Source organism: Blennius ocellaris (genome assembly GCF_963422515.1).
Source record: "Blennius ocellaris genome assembly, chromosome: 1".
NCBI lineage: Eukaryota > Metazoa > Chordata > Actinopteri > Blenniiformes > Blenniidae > Blennius > Blennius ocellaris.
Window position 1 is genome coordinate 476961 of NC_137650.1, and position 12500 is coordinate 489460.

At 49.6% G+C, this 12500-nt stretch overlaps 1 protein-coding gene across 1 annotated transcript in view; it reads right to left on the reverse strand.

The window, feature by feature from the left end:
• Nucleotides 1–12500, reverse strand: part of LOC308132084 (apoptosis regulator BAX) — a 34516-nt gene that overhangs the window by 15745 nt on the left and 6271 nt on the right. Inside the window, 4 exon segments of the mRNA XM_080499038.1 lie at nucleotides 1754–1858; nucleotides 2999–3131; nucleotides 7001–7162; nucleotides 8010–8058. Of these exon segments, the coding sequence (XP_080355164.1) occupies nucleotides 1754–1858; nucleotides 2999–3131; nucleotides 7001–7162; nucleotides 8010–8058 (449 nt within the window).

The window sequence follows — 12500 nt, forward strand, 5'->3', positions numbered from 1 at the left end:
AGAGAGAGAGAGAGAGAGAGAGAGAGAGAGAGAGAGAGAGAGAGAGAGAGAGAGAGAGAGAGAGAGAGGAGCTGTAGCCTCCCTGCGTGCAAGAGAAGCATCTGTACACGAGCATGGAGAGAAACTGAGCGGAGAAATTATTTTTGATTGCTCAATTTTATGTTTTTCCCCAGAGGGAGGGTGATTCCCCCACATGAGGGCATGAAAAGAAAATCTGTGATCGGCCTGTTTGAGCACACATTAGCTAAAAGTAGAGCAAGCAATTGAAGGAAAGGACAGACTTCCTTCACTGCTGAGCCTCATGCAGGCTATGGGGAGACAGATCACACTTGATGAAGACCCTGGAGAGGCTGGTCCTTCACCGTCTGCGTCCCCTGGTGAGCTCATCAATGGAGCAGCTGCAGTTTGCCTCCCAGCCAGGCATCGGGGAGGAGGATGCCATCATCTACATCATGCAGTGACCTCTCTCTCACCTGGAGAGCACTGTGAGGACCATGTTCTCCAAAGCTTTCAACACCATATAGCCCAGGCTCCTGAGGGACAAGCTGCAACACACAGGAGTCGACCTGCACCTCACGTCGGCTTCTGGACAACCTGACCAACCGCCCACAGTTTGTGAGGACAACTGGACTGTGACAAGTTCTCTGATGACTCTGCCATTGCTGGCCTCAGCACCAATGGAGATGAGGGGGAGTACAGAGAACTTTGTGGACTAGTGCCAGTGGAACTGCCTCCAGATCAATGCAGGTAAAACGAAAGAGCTGGTGGTGGACTTTAACAGGCAGAGACACACCCCCGCCACACCGGTGGACCTCCAGGGAAAGGACATTGAGATAGTGGACTCTTAGAAGTACCTGGGTGTTCACCTGAACTTCAAACTGGACTGGTCTGAACACACATGCTCTCCACTAGAAAGGCCAGAGCAGACGTCCCCTGCTGAGGAGACTCAGAACACTCCTGAGGATCTTTTATGACTGTGGTGGCATCAGCCGTCTTTTACGGAGTGGTGTGCTGTAGCAGTAGCACCTCAGCTACAGACAGGAAGAAACTGAACCAACTGGTGACAACGGCCAGCCCTGTCCTGGGCTGCCCCCTAAAACCTGTGGAGGTGGTGGAGACAGGAGGATGATGAGGAAGCTATCCTCCCTGATGAAGAACGTCTCCCACCCCCTGCATGGTGCCGTTTCAGCACTGGGCAGCTCCTTCAGTGACATGCTACGCCATTCGCGGTGTCTGAAGGAGAGATACCGCAGGTCCTTCCTTCCTGCTGGAGTCAGACTCTTTAACCAAGCTGCCTCCAGTAGATCATGAAAACGTACCCACAAACCGGACAATTCATTCTACCTCTGTGCAATAATAATGTCATTGCCATCTGATATTTGTATTTTTTTCATTTTAATTGGTTTACAGATTTATTTAAGTTACTGCCTCTTTAAACTATTTTTGTCGCATATGTTCTTACATTTTTATCTCATTTAACTGAGATACTGTGTGATTTTCTTCTGATATTTCATTGCTGCTGTAACACTGTAAATGTCTCAGTGAGAGATGAATAAAATATTATCTTATCTAATCTTATCTTATTACCACGAGAAAACCAATATAAAGTGAATAAAACATAATATGGGATCTTTAAAGAAATGGTGTTCTCGGAGCCTCGCAACCCTGTTACCACTGATATGAGGTGAGAACCCCAGGCCATGTAAACAGGACACTGGCCTGAGGACAGAGCTTCATGAATGAAAAAACTCACCCAGCCTCCTTGGGCCACCAGCCACGAGTACAGCCACTCCTTGATGACTTTGAGGACCCAGCTGATGACCGTTCTGATGTTCTCCAGATGGTTGGCAGTCAGAGCCTGGGAGAGAAAAGCAGCTTTCAGCTCTTTATGTTGCACTGCACAAATGTTACGCACTGGCATCTTTGTTTCCATTTAAAAAGAAACAAATGAAGAAAATTTCTAGCATCTCAGAAAAAACCGGATTAAAGCACTGAAGCAGGATCGATCACATTGATCCGAGTGTTTCATCATCGCTCAATTCAATGACTCTTCAGCTCAGACTAAAGTTGGAGATGGATGTCTTAGGAGCACTCTTCACATTACACATGCTTCCCGTAGGAATATGATCAGGAGACACTCCATCAATTTCCGCTGCTCTGCAGATACACAAATCTATTGATCAGTGAAACCACATGATGCTGATCAACCTGTCTTAAAGACATACAATCCTGGATGAGCTGTAACTTTCTGCTTTTGAACTCAGATAAAACAGACATTATTATATTTGGCCCAAAACATCCGAAAGAGAAATTATCTAAAGATATAGTAATACTTGATGGTATTACTTTGACCTTTGACCTCGCATAGCACTGTGAGTAACCTGGGAGTTATTTTTGACCAGTACTGATCCCACATTTAACCAGTCTGCAGAACTGGACCAGGACCAGACCCACTCCATTGTCCCTCGTCACTGAACCAGATAAGCAGGATGAATGGATGAATTGAGGCCAACCTGAGCTGCAGTGCACAGCACTGCTAGCAGGAGTTCTTCTATAGAGCTGATAAGATAAGATAAGCCTTTATTGATCTCACAATGGAGAAATGTACTTGTTCCATTCTGCTCTTAAGGACACTCATGGTTAGGAAAGACAAGAAATGTGCAAACAGTTAGGTAAGAATAGAGGCATCTTAATATACAAGATGGATCAATGGATCAATTCAGAGCACATTCACCAGAGTTGATGTCCTAAAAGGAGAGGTTTGGTTTCACCTGATATATATATATATATATATATATATATATATATGCTCCGTTAATTAAACAAACAATTTATTATGATGTAATTTTAATATTTTCAAAATGACATCAAGGACATGTGCAGAAGAAGAGTCTTTTGTGTGGAGCTCCATCCCACACAACCTGTTCACCTGGATTTTATACTTAATAAAAGTTGTCTAGGTGAGCTAAAGGTGAGCTCCGGTGAGCCTGTGTGCTACCTTGTAGATGAGTCTGTAGGCCAGATGGAAGAGAGCCACCACACGACCCCAATTGATGCCGTCTGCAAAGATGCTTCTGGCGACCTCCATGAAAATGTCCTGAGCACAGTCACCCTGAACCTGGTTGATCAGCCTGACGGAAACAAACAGACCAGAGATTTGACCTCACCTGGAGCCAACAGGTATCAAGAGTTTCAACACAACATCTATCTGCTGCATCAACATCCATCACAGAGCTCTGGTTTGGTCTGGGTGACCTGAGAGCTGCTGCATGCACAAACATATATTCCTCACCGTGTCTCACAATACTGATCTCAAGAAGTTGTAAACAGAAACTCAAAAAAGGGTTGGAAACATTATTTTGGTCAATTATTTCTCTCCAGTAAAGAAGTCATAATATGCAGCTTTTCAACTCTGCAGAACGGGTGTAGAGACTTCACAGAGAGCTTGTAGAGGCTCTACAGAGAGTTTGTAGAGGCTCTGCAGAGGGCTAGTAGAGGGCTCGTAGAGGCTCTACAGCAGGGGTCCTGGAGGGCCACAGCCCTGCACAATTTCCATGTCTCCCTGCTTCCACACAACCGATTGCAATGAGCAGCTCGTTATCTGGCTTTGTGCTGAATGTGGTGATGAACCATCAGGACATTCAGGGGAGGGAGACGTGGAAAACATGCAGGGCTGCAGCCCTCGAGGACCTGAGTTTAGATCCCACATCCTACAAGAGAGCCCCTACACACCTTCTGTAGAGCCCCTACACACCTTCTGCAGAGCCTCTACAGAGAGCTTGTAGAGGCTCTGCAGAAGGTGTGTAGGGGCTCTACAGAGAGCTTGTAGAGGCTCTGCAGAAGGTGTGTAGGGGCTCTACAGAGAGCTTGTAGAGGCTCTGCAGAAGGTGTGTAGGGACTCTACAGAGAGCTTGTAGAGGCTCTGCAGAAGGTGTGTAGGGGCTCTACAGAGAGCTTGTAGAGGCTCTGCAGAAGGTGTGTAGGGGCTCTACAGAGAGCTTGTAGAGGCTCTGCAGAAGGTGTGTAGGGGCTCTACAGAGAGCTTGTAGAGGCTCTGCAGAAGGTGTGTAGGGGCTCTACAGAGAGCTTGTAGAGGCTCTGCAGAAGGTGTGTAGGGGCTCTACAGAGAGCTTGGAGAGGCTCTGCAGAAGGTGTGTAGGGGCTCTACAGAGAGCTTGTAGAGGCTCTGCAGAAGGTGTGTAGGGGCTCTACAGAGAGCTTGTAGAGGCTCTGCAGAAGGTGTGTAGGGGCTCTACAGAGAGCTTGTAGAGGCTCTGCAGAAGGTGTGTAGGGGCTCTACAGAGAGCTTGTAGAGGCTCTGCAGAAGGTGTGTAGGGGCTCTACAGAGAGCTTGTAGAGGCTCTGCAGAAGGTGTGTAGGGGCTCTACAGAGAGCTTGTAGAGGCTCTGCAGAAGGTGTGTAGGGGCTCTACAGAGAGCTTGTAGAGGCTCTGCAGAAGGTGTGTAGGGACTCTACAGAGAGCTTGTAGAGGCTCTGCAGAAGGTGTGTAGGGACTCTACAGAGAGCTTGTAGAGGCTCTGCAGAAGGTGTGTAGGGACTCTACAGAGAGCTTGTAGAGGCTCTGCAGAAGGTGTGTAGGGGCTCTACAGAGAGCTTGGAGAGGCTCTGCAGAAGGTGTGTAGGGGCTCTACAGAGAGCTTGTAGAGGCTCTGCAGAAGGTGTGTAGGGGCTCTACAGAGAGCTTGTAGAGGCTCTGCAGAAGGTGTGTAGGGGCTCTACAGAGAGCTTGTAGAGGCTCTGCAGAAGGTGTGTAGGGGCTCTACAGAGAGCTTGTAGAGGCTCTGCAGAAGGTGTGTAGGGGCTCTACAGAGAGCTTGTAGAGGCTCTGCAGAAGGTGTGTAGGGACTCTACAGAGAGCTTGTAGAGGCTCTGCAGAAGGTGTGTAGGGACTCTACAGAGAGCTTGTAGAGGCTCTGCAGAAGGTGTGTAGGGACTCTACAGAGAGCTTGTAGAGGCTCTGCAGAAGGTGTGTAGGGACTCTACAGAGAGCTTGTAGAGGCTCTGCAGAAGGTGTGTAGGGGCTCTACAGAGAGCTTGGAGAGGCTCTGCAGAAGGTGTGTAGGGGCTCTACAGAGAGCTTGGAGAGGCTCTGCAGAAGGTGTGTAGGGGCTCTACAGAGAGCTTGGAGAGGCTCTGCAGAAGGTGTGTAGGGACTCTACAGAGAGCTTGTAGAGGCTCTGCAGAAGGTGTGTAGGGGCTCTACAGAGAGCTTGTAGAGGCTCTGCAGAAGGTGTGTAGGGACTCTACAGAGAGCTTGTAGAGGCTCTGCAGAAGGTGTGTAGGGACTCTACAGAGAGCTTGGAGAGGCTCTGCAGAAGGTGTGTAGGGACTCTACAGAGAGCTTGTAGAGGCTCTGCAGAAGGTGTGTAGGGGCTCTACAGAGAGCTTGTAGAGGCTCTGCAGAAGGTGTGTAGGGGCTCTACAGAGAGCTTGTAGAGGCTCTGCAGAAGGTGTGTAGGGACTCTACAGAGAGCTTGTAGAGGCTCTGCAGAAGGTGTGTAGGGGCTCTACAGAGAGCTTGTAGAGGCTCTGCAGAAGGTGTGTAGGGGCTCTACAGAGAGCTTGTAGAGGCTCTGCAGAAGGTGTGTAGGGGCTCTACAGAGAGCTTGTAGAGGCTCTGCAGAAGGTGTGTAGGGGCTCTACAGAGAGCTTGTAGAGGCTCTGCAGAAGGTGTGTAGGGACTCTACAGAGAGCTTGTAGAGGCTCTGCAGAAGGTGTGTAGGGACTCTACAGAGAGCTTGTAGAGGCTCTGCAGAAGGTGTGTAGGGACTCTACAGAGAGCTTGTAGAGGCTCTGCAGAAGGTGTGTAGGGGCTCTACAGAGAGCTTGGAGAGGCTCTGCAGAAGGTGTGTAGGGGCTCTACAGAGAGCTTGTAGAGGCTCTGCAGAAGGTGTGTAGGGGCTCTACAGAGAGCTTGTAGAGGCTCTGCAGAAGGTGTGTAGGGGCTCTACAGAGAGCTTGTAGAGGCTCTGCAGAAGGTGTGTAGGGACTCTACAGAGAGCTTGTAGAGGCTCTGCAGAAGGTGTGTAGGGACTCTACAGAGAGCTTGTAGAGGCTCTGCAGAAGGTGTGTAGGGACTCTACAGAGAGCTTGTAGAGGCTCTGCAGAAGGTGTGTAGGGGCTCTACAGAGAGCTTGTAGAGGCTCTGCAGAAGGTGTGTAGGGGCTCTACAGAGAGCTTGTAGAGGCTCTGCAGAAGGTGTGTAGGGGCTCTACAGAGAGCTTGGAGAGGCTCTGCAGAAGGTGTGTAGGGACTCTACAGAGAGCTTGTAGAGGCTCTGCAGAAGGTGTGTAGGGACTCTACAGAGAGCTTGTAGAGGCTCTGCAGAAGGTGTGTAGGGACTCTACAGAGAGCTTGTAGAGGCTCTGCAGAAGGTGTGTAGGGACTCTACAGAGAGCTTGTAGAGGCTCTGCAGAAGGTGTGTAGGGGCTCTACAGAGAGCTTGGAGAGGCTCTGCAGAAGGTGTGTAGGGGCTCTACAGAGAGCTTGGAGAGGCTCTGCAGAAGGTGTGTAGGGACTCTACAGAGAGCTTGTAGAGGCTCTGCAGAAGGTGTGTAGGGGCTCTACAGAGAGCTTGTAGAGGCTCTGCAGAAGGTGTGTAGGGACTCTACAGAGAGCTTGTAGAGGCTCTGCAGAAGGTGTGTAGGGACTCTACAGAGAGCTTGTAGAGGCTCTGCAGAAGGTGTGTAGGGACTCTACAGAGAGCTTGGAGAGGCTCTGCAGAAGGTGTGTAGGGGCTCTACAGAGAGCTTGTAGAGGCTCTGCAGAAGGTGTGTAGGGACTCTACAGAGAGCTTGGAGAGGCTCTGCAGAAGGTGTGTAGGGGCTCTACAGAGAGCTTGGAGAGGCTCTGCAGAACGGTTGCAGAAGCAGATGTCGCAGACTACAGGAAAGTGTGTGTTCTGGCTGGTGTGGAAAAGCTGGTTTTCTTCATGAAAATGCTTTGTGTTGTTCTATAAATAAAGCTGAATAGTTCTCACCGCTGGAGCTCAGCATTCCTGTTCATCTCCTCTGCGATCCTCAGAAGCTGCTCTACCACCTCCTTTATCTGCGGGTCCTGCTGTTCACCTGGACGTCCTCCAAGATCCTCAGAGCTCACTTGTCGACTGGGGTCTTGAGTGTTGATACGCTCAATCACATACCTGCAATACCAGAGACATGCTGCAGATTCACCTCTGCAATGCCCACAGGACTCAGTATGAACCTTCCAAAGGAGAATCCAGACCACAATAGAGCCTCACTCACTCAGTAAACACACATCAGATCATCAACACGTCAAGCACTTTATCAATTTATCAAGAAAACACATTCAATATAAAGAAGAATTGCAATTCTACATTGAGTCGGTCTCATAATGACATCTTAATATAAGGGACATGTGGATATCTCAATGTTGCTCAAGGTAGACCAGATCCACACTGAAGGTTTCAAAGCGGCATTTCAATTTTGCGACAAAGTTGAAAAACATGCAAAGAGATGGAGCTTCTCTCTCAGGATCTGCTCGCTGTCAAATCGTCATCTCATCTGTGACATCAAACACTCAAAAGGAAAAATGATTGGCAGCACCAAAGCACCCAGGTTGAGGAAGTAATCCAACAGAGCACATGGAGCCTTCAAAACAAGCCAATCAGCATCTGACATGTCGTCTGTCCATGAATGTGGTTGAAGAATACTACTTGGATTGTTCGTTTTGTTTCTATTTGGCAGATTATCTTGAATCTGTTAGATGTTTAGCTGTATAAACATCAGACTGATGCATGGGGCTGTCTGCTGTCCTCCAAAGGAGGGCCTACTTTGATTGGGCTTTGGCTAAACCCCATATGCTATATTGGGTTTGATTTCTGATTGGCTGGTTGGAGCAACACACTTCTAAAAAACTGAAAAAAGCCAGGGAGAGAGAGAGGACACACTTTCTTCACTTCTGGGGCGTCGTTCTAGGTATGGGGACAATTATTACATTATATCAGCCCTTTAATGGTGAAGACTTACCCTCTCAGGACCACTGCTCCCTGCTCCAGAATGGGATCATCCACAACATCTGGAAGAGCCACAGATTTAATGGTTAATACAGGACAGTTTCTCATTTCATAATCAGAAAGAAAACTGAACTGCAGATCCTCTCTGCTTCCCATCATTAATGGTCTTATGTTAAATAGCTGTAAGACAAAGAATTTGTATAATGCACTCGAACAACTTATTTGACAAGAAAAGCTCTCTTTGGAAAAAGAAGGCATTTCTGTAAAAGACTGATTAAAGCATCACAACCCCAAATATAGCTATTTATATTTATAATATAGCACTTCAATGTCATTGGAGAGGGCTTCATTCTCAGAGGCTCGGCCCATCACAGCACACAGGGGGTCAGATACGATCCGGGGGTCAGAATCAGCACACCAGTAGATCCAACCCAGCCCGCTGAATTACAGAAGGCGTAATGTTAACCAAGAGAACAAACGTGTCTGCTCTTCACACAAGATGGAAACATTGCTGAGGGCATGAAGCAGCAGGTAGAATCTCATGTCTTCAGACAGCAAGAGAACAGGATGTCTGTAGGAGCGCTCGTTTTAGTCGCGATTCCACCGCGCAGTACGTGCCAGAACGGAGCGGGGTGGGAGGGTACGGCACAGCAAAGCGCACCCAGGCACAACTCTGCCATGTGGTCTCACCACAGAAAGTCGATGAAATGTAAGCGGGGGTTGTGAATGACGCGGGCGACGGTTGACTTCACTTGTCTGAGTGGTTTTCTGTGACACAGCACAAAACTTTCTCATTGTCAACAGCAGCGTCCAGCTCCCAATGATTCTCCTCCGTCCCTCCACTGAGGGGAGCGTTGGCACTTGGTTGAAAGACTGCGGTGCTGTGGGCGCCAAAGTTTAAATAAACCCAATTAACAAAACAACCAGCGAAATGGCGTATCTTAACAACGGGAAGGTTTACGGCCCATGAAATGTTTAAATATTGCGTACAAGTCGAGAGTGACGATCGTCACAACTAATCAGCAGACGGCTGTGTTCCCTACCAAATAGAGAAAACACTCCCAGATAGAGAAAATACTACCAAATACCAAAAACACTACCGACTAGATCGTTTGCAAGTGACGTCATACTTCCCATGATCCTCTCTGACTGGCTTGAGTCCGCCATGTTTAATGTATACAGCTGCTGCATAATGATTTTTTTTTTTGTTACCCCGTGTTTTTCCGTGAGGACAGGATCATTTCAGTGGTTTTCTCGAGATCTCGAGTTATTTTTCCCGAGATAGAGAAAAAACTACAACATGTGTTTTTTGGGGTTTTTTCTGCTGCTCTTCAGCCAGACCAAGATGTGACAAGCTGCCACTGCTGACAGACAGGTGAGTTCAGCCTGTTTCTGTTTCTCTTTTCACTTTTGCACCTTTTGAGTTAGCTTTCTGGTTAGAAGATATGATGCATGGCAATTAAAAAGTATTTATGCAGTGCCTATACTGTAGGACTTTGATAATTAACCTCTTGCAGGTTCCTGCGCTCCTTGTAGCGCAGCTGCAGCTGTTTCTCCACAGACTGAATCACTGTTTGTGTTTCGAAGCAGCCAGGAGTAGCTGGGGTTACTGTGTTTATCCAACACAAAGAACAATTATTGTGCTTCTGGAACAACAACCAGACAGTTTACTTCATGACCGTGGACTCTATGTAGCATGCTATCAGTATAGCATCACCTTGATGGGGCTTCCGGGTGCATTCAAGTACAGCTGGGTTGCTTTATTCATATTTCCATTTTTTTTAACTACATGAACCAATCTTGCTGTCTTGTTGCAACAGGTACCTCTGTTTACCACTTTAATATCCATAGATCTATGCTCATTACAGTAAATAATGTCAAATGAATTGTTTCAAATGACCCAGTAGCCACTTCTGTGACAGAATCTTCACATCAGTAACAGGCTGCTGCATCTCCATCTCAGTTCTTTGGTGGCTAATATGGCCAGATTGGATTTCTGAGGGATGCTGATAACCTAAACCTTAGACCTACTATATCCCTCATTTTGTCAACATGTTATTTGCTGAGCCTCACAGAACTAACATTCATTTCATTTATCCAGCTGCATGCTCAACAATAGATGACCCCTTCCTTGCTGCCTTGAGGGACAGAGGGATACCTGAAGCAAACCTTGAAAAAATGTTGCTGATAACAAACAACACAACTCTCAGTGTAATCTTGACCAGAAGTTGACCCTTTTCTTATGAAATGCCCATTTTTATATACTTTCCATTTATTTGATTCATGCAGAAAAACTAAATGTCATTACATCTAAGTAAAAATGTTTATCTTCTACACATTCTACCATCTCCTCCTTGAACTGCAACCTTATCGTGGTGGGGGAGTTTGAGCACCCGAATGACCCTCGGAGCTATGTTGCCGGGGGGCTTGCCCCCCCAGTAGGGTCTCCCAAGGCAAACAGGTCCGAGGCGACGGATCAGACTAAAAGCAGTTCGCAAGACCCCTATGAACACACACACGAGGAGCACGGAGACGTCGCCTGGTTTGGCCCAGCCGGGGCCACACCCTGGAGCCAGGCCCGGGGTGGAGGCTCGCACGCGAGCGCCTGGTGGCCGGGTTCTTGCCCGCGGGACTCGGCCGGGCTCAGCCCGAAGGGACGACGCGGGCCCCTCCTCCTCATCCTCCTGTGGACCCACCACCCACAGAGGCTGCCGTAGGGGTCGGGTGCAGTGTGGATTGGGTGGCAGTCGACGGCAGGGGCCTCGACGACCCGATCCCCGGACACAGAATCTGGCTATTGGGACATGGAATGTGACCTCGCTGGGGGGGAAGGAGCCCAAGCTTGTGAGGGAGGCTGAGAGATACCGTCTAGATATAGTCGGGCTCACCTCTACTCACAGCTTGGACTCTGGAACCCAGCTCCTCCACCGGGGCTGGTTACTCCACTTCTCTGGAGTTGTCCGCGGTGTAAGGCGGCGGGCTGGAGTGGGCTTGCTTATTGCCCCACAGCTCAGCCGCCATGTGTTGGAGTTCACCCCGGTGAACGAGAGGGTTGCGTCCCTTTGCCTTCAAGTAGGGGACAGGTCTCTGACTGTTGTCTCGGCCTATGCACCGAACAGCAGTTCAGAGTACCCAACCTTCTTGGAGTCCCTGGGAGGGGTGCTGGATAGTGCCCCAACTGGGGACTCCATTGTTCTCCTGGGGGACTTCAACGCGCACGTGGGCAATGACAGCGAGACTTGGAAGGGGGTGATTGGGAGGAACGGCCTCCCCGATCTGAACCCGAGTGGTGTTCTGTTATTGTCCAATAACAGAACACCACTCGGGTTCAGATCGGGGAGGCTGTTCTGTTCCAGTCACAGCTTGTCCATAACGAACACCATGTTCGAGCACAGGGGTGTCCATAAGTGCACGTGGCACCAGGACACCCTAGGCCGGAGGTCAATGATAGACTTTGTGGTCGTGTCATCTGATCTCTGGCCGTGTGTCTTGGACACTCGGGTAAAGAGAAGGGCAGAGCTGTCAACTGATCACCACCTGGTGGTGAGTTGGATGCGCTGGACTGGGAGGAGGCCGGATAGACTCGGCAGGCCCAAACGTGTTGTGAGGGTCTGCTGGGAACATCTGGCCGAGCCCGCCGTCCGCGCAGCCTTCAACTCCCACCTCCGGGAGAGCTTCTCACAGATCCCGAGGGAGGTTGGAGACATTGAGTCCGAGTGGACCATGTTCTCCACTTCCATTGTCGAAGCTGCTGCTCAGAGCTGTGGCCGCAGGGTCTCTGGCGCCTGTCGTGGCGGCAATCCCTGAACCTGGTGGTGGACACCGGAAGTAAGGGATGCCGTCAACCAGAAGAAGGAGTCCTACCGGGCACTGTTAGCTCATAGGACTCCTGAGGCAATCGACAGGTACCGGCAGGCCAAGCGAGCCGCAGCCCGGGCTGTGGTGGAGGCAAAAACTCTGGTCTGGGAGGAATTCGGAGAGGCCATGGAGGAGGACTTTCGGCCGGCCTCGAGGAAATTCTGGCAAACCGTCCGGCGCCTTAGCAGCTCTCCACCAACACTGTTTACAGTGGAAGTGGGGAGCTGTTGACCTCGTTGGGCAGTGGAAGGAATACTTCGAGGACCTTCTCAATCCCACCACCACGTCTTCCATTGAGGAAGCAGAGGCTGGGTTCTCAGAGGTGGACTCGTCCATTTCCCAAGCTGAAGTCACCGAGGTTGTTGTGAAGCTCCTCGGTGGCAAGGCACCGGGAGTGGATGAGATTCACCCAGAGTTCCTTAAGTCTCTGGATGTGCAGGGACTGTCGTGGCTGACTCGTCTCTGCAACATCGCGTGGCGGGCGGGGACAGTACCTCTGGACTGGCAGACCGGGGTGGTGGTCCCTCTCTTTAAGAAGGAGGATCGGAGGGTGTGTTCCAACTACAGAGGGATCACACTCCTCAGCCTCCCCGGGAAAGTCTATTCCAGGGTACTGGAGAGGAGGGTCCGGCCGTTAGTCGAACCT